Here is a 15,375-nt window from a genome sequence, read left to right as displayed (position 1 = left end):
GAAAAAAAAAATAATTTGGATTTTAAGTTGATAAAAGAAATAAGATATTAAATAATATCTTTTAAAAAGATTCTTTTTTTTTTTTTTTTTTTTTTTTTTTTTAATTGTTTTTTTTTTTTTTTTTTTAATCTTAATTTTTTTTTTTTTTATTGCACTGCGAAAAAAAAAAAAAAAAAAAAAAAAACAAAATTAACAATAACAGTAGTATCAAATAAAAAAAAAAAATAATAATAATAATAACTTTAATACCAAATAAAAAAAAAAAAAAAAAAAAAATGAAACAAACATTTGTAAAAGATGAAGTTTATAGACATAGTAATAAAATGAAATGTGGTTTAAAAAGATGTTTAAAAGAGTCAACAAATATTGAAGACTTTCATTATTGTCTGGGATGCACTGATGATAAAATAGTTTGTACTTCTTGTAAAAAAGGTTATACTGGACAAACAGATCATCAAACTATACCATATAAAGAATATAAAAAAGTTACATTTTTTTTAAAGTATGAACAATTCACTAAAGATTATCAACATATTAAACAATATAATGAATCAATGGATAGAGATAATAAATTATTATTTATTAATACTTTATCAAAGAAAATTGATTTTGGAAATAAATGGGATTCAATTGGGTTATCTGATAATGAACCATTTTTAGTTGTTAGTTTTATTGGTACCAGTGGTTCAGGTAAATCAACTACAATTGGTCATTTAACTAAAAATTATAACCATCCAATTCCTGGAAATCATGAAACTCTTTCTTCAACATCTTCTGATATTAATTCTTTTATTGGCGAAACAATGGGTAGTAATAAAAATTATAAATATTTAATAATTGATTCTGAAGGTATAAATGGAACAAATTCTCAAACAACAAATAAAATAAAACTCCAAGTAATTATTATTATCATTTTTTTTTTTTTTTTTTTCCAAAAGATATATTAATATTAATTTTTTTTTTTTTTTTTTTTTTTTTTTTTTTTTTTTTTTTTTTTTTGACAAAAATTAGGAAGCTCAAATAAGAACTCCATTTATTCAATATTCATATCCAAGATTATTATATTTGTGTTCAGATGTATTTGTGTTTACATTTGATAGCAATGCAGGAAATAGAGCTGATGTTTATGATAGATTAGTCCAATATTCTCAGGTTGCAGCCGATAGTACCAATAATCCATGCAGTCCACATTTAATCATCTTATTTAATAATTCCTCTAAAAAAGAACAATATGATGATATGGCATTCGCAAAGAATGAATATTTCAAAGATCAACATTCACATTTAATCGACTTACAATTACGTTTTCAATCAGTATCAATAATTTTCTTACCTAATTTTAATGAAAAATCAAATAATACCTTCCATAGATATCAAAGACAATTTAAAAAATTGGAAGAAACGATTAGTGAAAAAGTATTGGAATCTTTAAAATACAAAGAAAGCAGAAGTCCAAAAATTTCGGTTGAAAAATCAAGATCAATGCAAAAAATTTCAAGTTTAGCTAGTTTCTTTAGTTCTAATCCAGATGGTTCCCCTGATTTAATTAAATTAAATTGTACTGGTATAGTAAGAAAATTTGATGAAATTTCACTTAATGATTATCAAGCTCAACTACAAAAACCATTACCAAGTACACATAAATTAAAACCAATTTATAATAAAACTGTTCCATCAACGTCCTTCTCTAATAATAATAATAATAATATTAATAATAATAATAATAATAATAATAATAATAATAATAATAATAATAATAATAATAATAATAATAATAATAATAATAATAGTAGTAATAATAAAAGTAATAATAATAATAATAAAAGTAATAATAATAATAAAACAATCCCATCAATGCCCATCTCTTGTAATAATAATAATAATAATAATAATAATAATAATCATAATAATAATAATAATAATAATAATAATAATAATAATAATAATAATAATAATAATAATAATATTAGTAATAATAATAATAACAATAATAGTAATAACTCTAGAGTTGTTAATAAATCACATCTCTCAACACCAATTCCGTCATCATCAATTAAAAGTCTTCATACTATTTTTAATTCACCACCACCTTTGCATACTTCAAAACCCGTTGAATTAGAATCAAATTTAGTTAGAGATAGGGTCAGAACATATTCAGTGGGAAATTTGAAACCATTAAATGAAAATAACAGACAACCACAAACCGGATTGTCTCCTATCAATAGAGATAAATTTACAAATTCAAAAAATAATTCGGACAATAATTTAAATAATAATAATTATAATAATAATAATTATAATAATAATAATAATAAAAATAATAATTATAATTATAATTATAATAATAATAAAAATAATAATAATAATAATATTATTATTAATAATAATAATAATATTATTAATAATAAAAATAATTGTAATGATAATAATTATTATAATAATAATAATATTAATAGTAATATTAATAATAGTAATGATAAAATTATTAATAATAATGATAAAGATTATAATAGTTACATTGATAAATCACAACTTGAAGAAAGACCAATAGCAGATGAGCTTTTTCAAATTCAATCATTTTTACGTCCAGAGATTGATGATACTGTTCCACAAGACCATTATAATAAATATAATAATGAAAATTTACAAAAAGGACAAGTTATTGAATTAACACCATCACCATCATATCAATCATTACAATCGCCACCACCATCACAGCAAAGACAAATTAGTGAATTAAAAACATTACCAAATAGTTCATCAACAACTCCATCATCATCAACACTATCAACACCATCACCATCTCCATCACAATCATATCAATCATTAGAATTGCCACCATCGCCATCACCATTACAACCACCATCACCACAACCATCAAAATTATCAAATAGTTCATCAACAACTCCATCACAATCACCATTAAAAAGATCACAATCATCACCATTAAACACATCTGTCATAAAACTTGATAATAATTTAAGTGATTTACATCTTTGTAAATATGCACAGTATTTATTAGAATTTTTTTTAATAAATTATAATTATTTAGTAGAGAATAAACCATCATCATCATTATCAAAATGTTATTCTGATAGTTTAGAAATTTTGAAAATAAAGTTGCCAAACGTTTATTCAATTTTTAAGGAAACAAATAATATTAATTCAGAGTTTTCAAAAAAATTGCATCCATCTTTTAAAAAGACTTTAGATTTAGTTTCAAAAGAAATATTTAAGATGGTACCATGTAGTTCAAAGAATGCAAAAGGTCATTCTTGTACGAATTATAGAGAAACTCATAGAAACCATCAATCAAATGAAACTTATAAATTATCAAATGGTGGTTTGTTAGGATTTTTTAAAACCGACACATTCGTAAGGTATATGTGGGATGGTGAATTTGTGCCATCATTAGAATACTTTGATTTATCGGTATTTTTAAGTAATCGTCTTACTAGTATACCTAGAATTCTACCATACAATATACAAGGTTCAACAACAAATCAAGGTGTTTGTTTTGGTTGTTGTTTGAATTCGCCATATATACCATATACATGTGGTCATTTATTATGTTTAAATTGTTCACTTGGTAGATTTATTGACCAAACCCAAAATACATCGGACGAAGGTTGTAGAGTAAGGGGATGTAATGGAAAACTTTCTTGTAAGATCAAAGAAATCGATAAAATACAAACAATGGGTGTAAGAATATTATCATTAGATGGTGGTGGTGTAAGAGGTATTTTACATTGTGATGCATTGGAACAAATTCAAAAACAACTATTTGACATTCCAATCATTTCTTTATTCGATTTAATCGTTGGTACATCAGCAGGAGGATTGGTTGCATTGGCATTAGCATCAACACAAAAGACTCCTGCACAATTAAGTACAGCAATGGAAAGTTTATCAAAAAGTGTATTTGTAAAACATCCATTCCAATTATTAGCTAACCTAGTATCAAAACCAAAATATAGTAGAGATAAACTAAGAGAATCCTTCAAAACTATATTCCCACCTGATGAAAAATTAAAAAATTCATTCTCAAAAATTAGAGTAGCAGTTACATCAGTAACTCAAGAATCTGGTAATTTAGAGGAATGTTTATTTTTAAATTACCAAAAAAAGACTAACCCAACAAGATGTTCAGAACAAAGGAAATTCATTACCAATTCAAATGTAATTGACGCTGCAGAGGCAACATCAGCTGCACCAACTTTTTTCTCAAAATTTGAATTTAATTATCGTCAATTTCAAGATGGCGGTTTAATCAATAATAATCCATGTAAAGTTGCAATGAAAGAGTGTAAAGATATGTGGCCTGGTAGAAATATTGATATTTTGGCTTCACTTGGTACTGGTAATTTCCCATCACCAGAAGCAGATTTAAATAATTTATTTAGATTTGGTGAAAAGATTATTAATCTTTTAACAGAATGTGAAAATTCTAGGAGAGAAGTTCATGAAATTTATGATATAATTAAAGAAGGTAGAAATTCATTTAGACACAATCCAAGTTTCCAAAAAGTCAATTGGTTTAGATGCAGTAGATGATATTACAATGAATATTTTAAAACAACAATCTGAAAAAACTAAAAATGATCCAATTATACATTCAATCATAAAGAAATGTTTATCATCATTATTTTACATTGACGATTTGGTCTTAAATCAATCTACAAATCAATTAACTGGTAATATAAAATGTAGGCTTGATAAAATTCCAATCGAAATTAATAATCAATTTAAAAACTCATCACCAGTATTTATTTTTAATACTAATCACTCAAATGTTGAAAAACAATTTAAATATTCAACTCCTTCACCTTTACCTCCAAATAAAGATTTCTCAATTCCATTCGTAATTAATAGTCCACCAGATACTATTGATATCTTATGTACTTTAGTACCATTGAATGAAATTAAAAATGAAACTTCAATTTCTGGCACTCCCTTTTCAATAAAGAATGGTATAAATAATTTATTCATACTTTTGGAGGATTAAAAAAAAATAATAATAATAATAATAAAATTAAAAATAAATAAAAAAATTAAAATAAAAATAATAATAGAATTAAAAAATTAAATAATCAAAATAATAATAAAAAAAAAAAAATAAAAAAAAAAAATAGAACTAAAATTTTAAAAATTAACAATAAAAATAGAAAAAAAACAAAAATAAAAATATTTATAAAAACATTCAAACTGGACACACAAAAAAAAAAAAAAAAAAAAAAAAATTTTCATTTTTTTTTTCATTTTATTTTTCATTTTTTTTTTTTCAAACAATTTATTAATTCTTAATATGAATTAAGTATAGATAAATAGGGCACTCAAAAATACACAAAATGATATAAAAATTAAAAAAAATGAATGTAATCATTCTGTTTTTTGAATTTTTTATTTTATTTTTTAAATCAAATTTTATTTTTAGAATTTAATTATTTTTCATCCATTTCTTGTAATTATTTTTTTATTTTGAAGAATATTGATGATAACATTCAAATTAGACCCGAAAAAAAAAAAAAAAAAAAAAAAAATTGATAACAATTTAAATTTATTAATTTTTAATATGAATTTAGTATAGATAAATAAAGCACCCAAAAATACACAAAAACGAATTTAATTATTATTATTATTTTTAATTTTTTTTTTTTTTTGGGTTCAATTGAGAAAAAAAAAATTAACATGACTGAATTAATTATTTTATTTTTATTTTTTTATTAATGAATTAAATCTTGATAGGTTGTTTTTAATTTATTAATTCAAACATTCAAATTTTTTTTTTTTAAAAAAAAAAAAAATATAACAATTAATTCAACCAAATTAATTTTTTTATATAAAATATATTCACTAGTTGTTGTTCTTCAAAATAAAAAAATAATTAAAAATGAATGATAAATAATTAAATTCTAAAAATAAAATTTTTGATTTAAAAAATAAAATAAATAAATATATAAATAAATAAATAAATAAATGAATAAAAAAATAAATACAAAAAAAAAAAAAAAATAAATAAATAAATAAATAAATAAATAAATAAATAAAAAAAAAATATATTTGTGGGGTTTAGAAAAAAAATAAAATAAAAAAAATTAAAATAAAAAAAAAAAAAAATAAAGAAATAAAAATTTTTTTTTTCTAAGTTACACTCACAGTATTGACTTTAAAAATAAAAAATATTTGTAATTATAAAATTCACCATATTAATATTTGTAATTACAAAAATTTGAAGGGACTTTAAAATAATAAAAAAAAGTTTATTTTTAGAATTCAAAATTGTTGGTATCAAATTTTAAATTTAATTATTATTAATCCTTTTTTTATTTTCTTTTTAAAAATTGAAAAAAAAATATTGGCCCAAATCAAACTTAAGATTTTAAAAAAAAAAAAAAAAAATTTTGAAGCATTTTTAAGTGGTTGAATTTTGAAGTGGAAAAATTTGGAAGCATTTTTAAGTTGATAAAAGAAAAAAAATTTTAAATTTTTTTTTTTTTTTTTTTAATAATTTTTTTTTTACAAATTTTTTTTTTTTTATTGTAGAACTCCATTTATTCAATATTCATATCCAAGATTATTATATTTGTGTTCAGATGTATTTGTGTTTACATTTGATAGCAATGCAGGAAATAGAGCTGATGTTTATGATAGATTAGTCCAATATTCTCGGATTGCAGCTGATAGTACCAATAATCCATGCAGTCCACATTTAATCATCTTATTTAATAATTCCTCTAAAAAAGAACAATATGATGATATGGCATTCGCAAAGAATGAATATTTCAAAGATCAACATTCACATTTAATCGACTTACAATTACGTTTTCAATCAGTATCAATAATTTTCTTACCTAATTTTAATGAAAAATCATATAATACCTTCCATAGATATCAAAGACAATTTAAAAAATTGGAAGAAACGATTAGTGAAAAAGTATTGGAATCTTTAAAATACAAAGAAAGCAGAAGTCCAAAAATTTCTGTTGAAAAATCAAGATCAATGCAAAAAATTTCAAGTTTAGCTAGTTTCTTTAGTTCTAATCCAGATGGTTCCCCTGATTTAGTTAAATTAAATTGTACTGGTATAATAAAAAATCTTGATGAAATTTCACTTAATGATTATCAAGCTCAACTACAAAAACCTTTACCAAGTACACATAAATTAAAACCAATTTATAATAAAACTGTTCCATCAACGTCCATCTCTAATAATAATAATAATAATAATAATAATAATAATAATAATAATAATAATAATAATAATAATAATAATAATAATAATAATAATAATAATAATAATAATAATAATAATAATAATAATAATAATAATAATAAAAGTAATAATAATAATAATAAAAGTAATAATAATAAAACAATCCCATCAATGCCCATCTCTTGTAATAATAATAATAATCATAATAATCATAATAATAGTAATAATAATAATAATAATAATAATAATAATAATAATAATAATAATAATAATAATAATAATAATAATAATAATAATAATAATAATAATAGTAATAATAATAATAATAGCAATAATAGTAATAGCTCTAGAGTTGTTAATAAATCACATCACTCAACACCAATTCCGTCATCATCAATTAAAAGTCTTCATACTATTTTTAATTCACCACCACCTTCGCATACTTCAAAACCCGTTGAATTAGAATCAAATTTAGTTAGAGATAGGGTCAGAACATTTTCAGTGGGAAATTTGAAACCTTTAAATGAAAATAACAGACAACCACAAACTGGATTGTCTCCTATCAATAGAGATAAATTTACAAATTCAAAAAATAATTCGGACAATAATTTAAATAATAATAATTATAATAATAATAATAATAATAATAATTATAATAATAATAATAATAATAATATTATTAATAATAAAAATAATTGTAATGATAATAATTATTATAATAATAATAATATTATTAGTAATATTAATAATAGTAATGATAAAATTATTAATAATAATGATAATAGTTACATTGATAAATCACAACTTGAAGAAAGACCAATAGCAGATGAGCTTTTTCAAATTCAATCATTTTTACGTCCAGACATTGATGATACTGTTCCACAAGACCATTATAATAAATATAATAATGAAAATTTACAAAAAGGACAGGTTATTGAATTATCACCATCACAATCATATCAATCATTACAATCGCCACTACCACCATCACAGCATAGACAAATTAGTGAATTAACAACATCACCAAATAGTTCATCAACAACTCCATCATCATCAACACTATCAACACCATCACCATCTCCATCACAATCATATCATTCATTAGAATTGCCACCATCGCCATCACCATTACAACCACCATCACCACAACCATCAAAATTATCAAATAGTTCATCAACAACTCCATCACAATCACCATTAAAAAGATCACAATCATCACCATTAAACACATCTGTCATAAAACTTGATAATAATTTAAGTGATTTACATCTTTGTAAATATGCACAGTATTTATTAGAATTCTTTTTAATAAATTATAATTATTTAGTAGAGAATAAACCATCATCATCATCATTATCAAAATGTTATTCTGATAGTTTAGAAATCTTGAAAATAAAGTTACCAAACGTTTATTCAATTTTTAAGGAAACAAATAATATTAATTCAGAGTTTTCAAAAAAATTGCATCCATCTTTTAAAAAGACTTTAGATTTAGTTTCAAAAGAAATATTTAAGATGGTACCATGTAGTTCAAAGAATGCAAAAGGTCATTCTTGTACGAATTATAGAGAAACTCATAGAAACCATCAATCAAATGAAACTTATAAATTATCAAATGGTGGTTTGTTAGGATTTTTTAAAACCGACACATTCGTAAGGTATATGTGGGATGGTGAATTTGTGCCATCATTAGAATACTTTGATTTATCGGTATTTTTAAGTAATCGTCTTACTAGTATACCTAGAATTCTACCATACAATATACAAGGTTCAACAACAAATCAAGGTGTTTGTTTTGGTTGTTGTTTGAATTCGCCATATATACCATATACATGTGGTCATTTATTATGTTTAAATTGTTCACTTGGTAGATTTATTGACCCAACCCAAAATACATCGGACGAAGGTTGTAGAGTAAGGGGATGTAATGGAAAACTTTCTTGTAAGACCAAAGAAATCGATAAAATACAAACAATGGGTGTAAGAATATTATCATTAGATGGTGGTGGTGTAAGAGGTATTTTACATTGTGATGCATTGGAACAAATTCAAAAACAACTATTTGACATTCCAATCATTTCTTTATTCGATTTAATCGTTGGTACATCAGCAGGAGGATTGGTTGCATTGGCATTGGCATCAACTCCAAAGACTCCTGTACAATTAAGTACAGCAATGGAAAGTTTATCAAAAAGTGCATTTGTAAAACATCCATTCAATTTCATAACTTACCCATTAATAAAACCAAAATATAGAAGAGATAAACTAAGAGAATCATTCAAAACTATATTCCCATCTGATGAAAAATTAAAAAATTCATTCTCAAAAATTAGAGTTGCAGTTACATCAGTAACTCAAGAATCTGGTAATTTAGAGGAATGTTTATTTTTAAATTACCAAAAAAAGACTAACCCAACAAGATGTTCAGAACAAAGGAAATTCATTACCAATTCAAATGTAATTGATGCAGCAGAGGCAACATCAGCAGCACCAACTTTTTTCTCAAAATTTGAATTTAATAATCGTCAATTTCAAGATGGCGGTTTAAAGAATAATAATCCATGTAAAGTTGCAATGAAAGAGTGTAAAGATATGTGGCCTGATAGAAATATTGATATTTTGGCTTCACTTGGTACTGGTAATTTCCCATCACCAGAAGCAGATTTAAATAATATATTTAGATTTGGTCAAAAGATTATTAATCTTTTAACAGAATGTGAAAATTCTTGGAGAGAAGTTCATGAAATTTATGATTTAATTAAAGAAGGTAGAAATTCATTTAGACACAATCCAAGTTTCCAAAATTCAATTGGTTTAGATGCAGTAGATGATATTACAATGAATATTTTAAAACAACAATCTGAAAAAACTAATAATGATCCAATTATACATTCAATCATAAAGAAATGTTTATCATCATTATTTTACATTGACGATTTGGTCTTAAATCAATCTACCAATCAATTAACTGGTAATATAAAATGTAGGCTTGATAAAATTCCAATTGAAATTATTAATCAATTAAAAAATTCACCATCATCATCAGCATTTATTTTAAATAATAATCACTCAAATGTTGAAAAACAATTTAAATATTCAACTCCTTCACCTTTGCCATCAAATCAAGATTTCTCAATTCCATTCGTAATTAATAGTCCACCAGATACTATTGATATCTTATGTACTTTAGTACCATTAAATGAAATTAAAAATGAAACTTCAATTTCTGGTACTCCCTTTTCAATAAAGAATGGTATAAATAATTTATTCATACTTTTGGAGGATTAAAAAAAAATAATAAAAATAATAATAATAAAAATAAAAATAAAAATAAAAATAGAATTAAAAAATTAAATAATCAAAATAATAATAAAAATAAAAATAGAATTAAAAAAAAAAAAAAAATTAAAATAAAAAAAAAAAAATGGTGGTCTTTATTTGAATGAATATTAAAAATTACAAAAATAATAAAAATATGGGTGATGTTATTTTTATTACCACCATCTTTGTAATTATTTAAGTGCAATAGTGTGAAATTAATTTTATTTTTATTTTCATTTTTATTTTTTTTTTTTTTTTATTATTTTTTTATTTTTTTTTTTTTTTTTATTTTTTTTTTTTTATTTTTTTTTATAACATTATTATTATATTATTATTTAAAATTGTAATATTATTTACTCAACAATTTTGTAAAATTGTAAACTTAAAATAAAATAAACTTTTTTTTTTTAAATAAAATACCCTAATAAAAAAAAAAAAAAAAAAAAAAAAAAAAAAAAAAAAAAAAAAAAAAAAAAAAAAAAATGGAAAAGGTATTTGTAAAAGATGAAATTTATAAATACCCTACCAAAATAATTTGTGACTTTAAAAAATGTCAAAAAGAATCAACAAATAGTGATGATTTTCATTTTTGTCTTCAATGTAATGGAGATAGAATTATTTGTAAATCATGTGCAACTAGACATCAGGATGAATCAGAACACCAAACAATTCCTTATGAAGAATTTAAAAGGGTTACTTTTTTTCTTAAATATCAAAAATTCACACAAGGCTACAATGATATTGTAAAATATGATAGATCAATGGATTTAAAAAATAAACTTTTGTTTGTTAATACTAAAACAAAGACAATTGATCATGGATACAAATGGGGTCAAATTGGATTATCAGATAAAGATCCATTTTTAGTCGATAGTTTTATTGGTTCTAGTGGCTCAGGTAAATCAACCACAATTTGTAACTTGACAAAAACTTGCGATCATCCAATTCCTGGTGGTGATTCAATTACATCAACCTCTTCAGATTTAAATTCATTTATTGGTGAAACTGTTGGTGAAGAAAAGTTTAAATATGTAATTATTGATTCTGAAGGAATCAATGGAACATTTTCTCAAAAAACCAATGATTTAAAAGAAAGAAATGAAAAAAAAGAAAAAGATGAGAAAAATGAATCATTATTAATAGTTTGTATTTTGATTTTAAAAAATTAAAAATTTTTAATTTCATAATGGATTTTTTCCTAATTCTTTTTATTATTTTTTATTTTATTTATTTAATTATTTAGAAGGCTGATATTAGAAGTAAATATGTCCAATCATCTTATCCAAGATTATTATATTTATGTTCAGATGTTTTTGTTTTAACATTTTATGGTGATGCCAGAAATAGAGGTGATGTTATTGATAGTTTACTTGAATTTTCTTCGGTTGCAGCTGATAGTGCAAATAATCCATGTAGTCCACATTTAATCATTTTATTTAATAATTCTAATAAAAATAAAGAATATGATGATATGAAATATGCCAAGAAAGAATATTTTAAGGATTATTTTCATGGTTCAAAAGAGATAGAAACACGTTTTCAATCAGTTTCAATCATTTTCTTACCAAATATTAATGGAAAGGAATTAGATTCTTTTAATAGATATCAAAGTCAATTTAAAAAATTGGAAGAAACTATTAGTGAAAAGGTTTTAGAATCTTTAAAATTTAAAAATAATAGAACTCCAAAAATTTCTGTTGAAAAATCAAAATGTATGAAAAGAATTTCAAATTTAACTAATTTCTTTAGTAAAAATCCAATAGGTTCACCCGATTTAGTTAAATTAAATTGTACTGGAATTATTGATGATTTTTCAAATTTTCAAGAACCAAAATCAACAAATAAAATTTTTAGAAATTTCACTTCAAATAATAGTAATGATAATAATAATAATAATAATAATAATAATAATAATAATAATAATAATAATAATAATAATAATAATAATAATTATATTAATTTTAATGCAGATGAAGATTTGCCAAGTTCTTCTTCTTCTTCAAATAAAATTGGGAATATGTCACATTACACATTTTCTGATTCATCAATTAAATCCATTCAAAATCTTTTAGGAACACCAATAACATTTTCAATAAATTCAGAAGAATCTTATTTTGAACCAGATATATTAAAGGATAGAGAGGCAAATATCAGTAATAAAACAACAACTACAACTACTTCATCTAATAATAATAATAAAAATCATAATAATAATAATAATAATATTAATAATACTAATAATAATAATAATAATTATAATAATAATAATAATAATAATAATAATAATAATAATAATAATAATAATAATAATAATAATAATAATAATAATAATAATAATAATAATAATAATAATTATATTGATAAAACACAACTAGAAGAAAGACCAATAGTAGATGGTCTTTTTCAAACTAATCCAGACTTAGATAATTTACATCAAAATCATAAATCTGGAAGTGAAGAATCAACTTTGCCAATTTATTCAAAAAATCAAGAACATTCTTTGACAGATCAAATGATAAATTTACATGCCAACTACTTATTTGAATTCTTTTTAATAAATTATTATTATTTTGTTGAAACATTTAAATGTAATTCAAAAGAATCAAAAAGTTACACCCATTGTTTGAATATATTAAAATTTAGATTGCCAGAGATTTACACAAATTTTAAAAAAATTTACCACATAGGTCCAGAGTATTCTAAAAAATTGCATCCACGTTTTGAAAGCATATTAGAACTAGTATCAGGTGAAATACATGGGATGGTACCGTGTGGTTCAAAAAATGTACATGGCTATTCATGTACAAATTTTAGGGGTACTCATACAAAGCATATATCAAGTGAAACATATAAACCCAAGCACACTGAAATATTTGGCTCTTTTTTTAACCAATCAGAAGTAAGATATACATGGGATGGAGAATTTGATGAATCAGTAAAATATGATGATTTATCATTATTATTAAGTAATCACCTCTCTGGTAAAGAAACAATTAAACAAGTTTTCATTGGCCATGCAACAACAAATCAAGGTGTTTGTTTTGGTTGTTGTTTAAATTCTCCATATATAGAATATAAATGTGGACATTTTCTATGTTTAGATTGCTCACTTGGTATATTTTCTCAAATGCCTGATCGACCTAAAGATGAATGTAGAGTTCCAGGATGTTATGGGGATAGAGAATATATATTAAAGGAAATAGATTTTATTAAAACAATGGGTGCAAGAGTTCTATCATTGGATGGTGGAGGAGTTAGAGGTATATTACATTGCAATGTTTTACAAGAAATACAAAAGCAACTATATGGTATTCATATTTCAAAATTGTTTGATTTAATTGTTGGTACATCTGCAGGTGGATTAGTTGCTTTACAACTTGCATCAACTGAGAAAACACTACCAGAATTAGCTATATCATTTGACATTTTGGCAAAAAAAGGTTATGAAAGACCTACATTGGGTATTATTACCCATATATTTGGAAAACCCAAATATAAAAGAAAAAAACTAAAAGAATGTTATAAAACCATTTTAAATGACAAATTTTTATCAATTTCATTTCCAAAAATAAGGGCTGCAGTTGTAACTGTAACACAAGAGTCTGGTGATTTTGATGAGTGTATATTTTCAAATTATCAAAAAAAAACATACCCATCAAAATGTTCAAAACAAACACATTTTATATCTGGTTCAAAAGTAACTGACGCAGCTGAAGCCACATCAGCTGCACCTAAATATTTCAGAACATTTGAATATAATAGTCGTCAATTTCTTGATGGTGGTTTAAAGAATAATAATCCTTGTAAAGTTGCAATGAAAGAGTATAAAGATATGTGGCCTTGTAGAAACTTAGACACGTTAGTTTCACTTGGTACTGGTGATTTCCCATCACCAGAAAATCAAAAAAATAACATTTTTAAAGTTGGTGATCAGGAATATAATCTTTTAACACAATCTATAAATTCTTGGAGAGAAGTTCATGAAATTTATTATGGTTTCATATGGGAAGGTAAAAATTCATTTAGGTACAATCCAAGTTTCCAGAAATCAATTGGTTTGGATGAAATGGATGATAATACAATGAATATTTTAAAACAAAAAGTAAACATTGAAAATGATCCAACTGTACATTCAATTATAAAGAAATCTTTATCATCATTATTTTACATTGATGATTTAATTTTTAATAAATCTAAAAAAGAATTAACTGGTAATATAAAATGTAGACTTGATAAAATTCCAATCGAAATAATTAATCAATTAAAAAAAGGTTCAGCTTTTGTATTAAAGTATTCAAACAATGATAAAAATTTTCAATATTTTTCTCCTTCACCTCCACACCCAAATAATCAATTAAATAATTTTTCAAATCCATTCATAATCAAAAATCCACCAGATATAATTGATATCTTATGTACTATGGTTGCAAAAAATAATATTAAAAATGATACTTCAATTTCAGGTAATCCTTTTTCAATAAATAATGGTATAGAGAATTCATTCATAACTACTAAAAATTAAAAATTCATACAATTAATCAAATCCATTGGCAATTTACCATTTATAAATTTTATTTAAATTAATTGCCAATAACATTTTAAAATTATAAAAAAAAAATATTTTAATATATTATTAAAAAAAAAAAACTATAATTTCTATATATCTTAATTAAAATTTACAATAAAAAAAACAAATAAAATAAAAAAATATATTTTTAAATTAATTCTATGTGTCTAATATTTACTTTTTTTTTTTTTGGTAATAAAGTTTGAAAATGAATTAATTTTATATAAATAGATTTGGAAATTATAAATATCTATGGTCTTTTATAATATCTATT

General features: G+C 22.5%; 3 protein-coding genes across 3 annotated transcripts; all 3 read left to right on the top strand.

Moving 5' to 3' along the window:
* Positions 1-275: 275 nt before the first annotated feature.
* On the top strand, positions 276-5,005 carry DDB_G0283553 (patatin family protein; the record flags this gene model as incomplete). Its single annotated transcript, XM_633917.2, has 3 exons — positions 276-896; positions 1,012-4,458; positions 4,529-5,005. The coding sequence occupies 3 exons, from the start codon at positions 276-278 to the stop codon at positions 5,003-5,005; spliced, it is 4,545 nt and encodes a 1,514-aa protein (XP_639009.2).
* A 364-nt stretch (positions 5,006-5,369) lies between these two features.
* DDB_G0283551 (patatin family protein) lies at positions 5,370-10,501 on the top strand (the record flags this gene model as incomplete). Its single annotated transcript, XM_633916.1, has 2 exons — positions 5,370-5,386; positions 6,544-10,501. The coding sequence occupies 2 exons, from the start codon at positions 5,370-5,372 to the stop codon at positions 10,499-10,501; spliced, it is 3,975 nt and encodes a 1,324-aa protein (XP_639008.1).
* A 515-nt stretch (positions 10,502-11,016) lies between these two features.
* DDB_G0283595 (patatin family protein) lies at positions 11,017-15,056 on the top strand (the record flags this gene model as incomplete). Its single annotated transcript, XM_633915.1, has 3 exons — positions 11,017-11,676; positions 11,778-13,155; positions 13,222-15,056. 3 exons carry the CDS (start codon positions 11,017-11,019, stop codon positions 15,054-15,056), a joined length of 3,873 nt encoding a protein of 1,290 aa, XP_639007.1.
* Positions 15,057-15,375: the final 319 nt, after the last annotated feature.

This window comes from Dictyostelium discoideum (assembly GCF_000004695.1).
Source record: "Dictyostelium discoideum AX4 chromosome 4 chromosome, whole genome shotgun sequence".
Lineage (NCBI taxonomy): Eukaryota > Evosea > Eumycetozoa > Dictyosteliales > Dictyosteliaceae > Dictyostelium > Dictyostelium discoideum.
The sequence above is the reverse complement of the archived record's forward strand: the minus strand, read 5'-3'. Positions and strand labels throughout refer to the sequence as shown.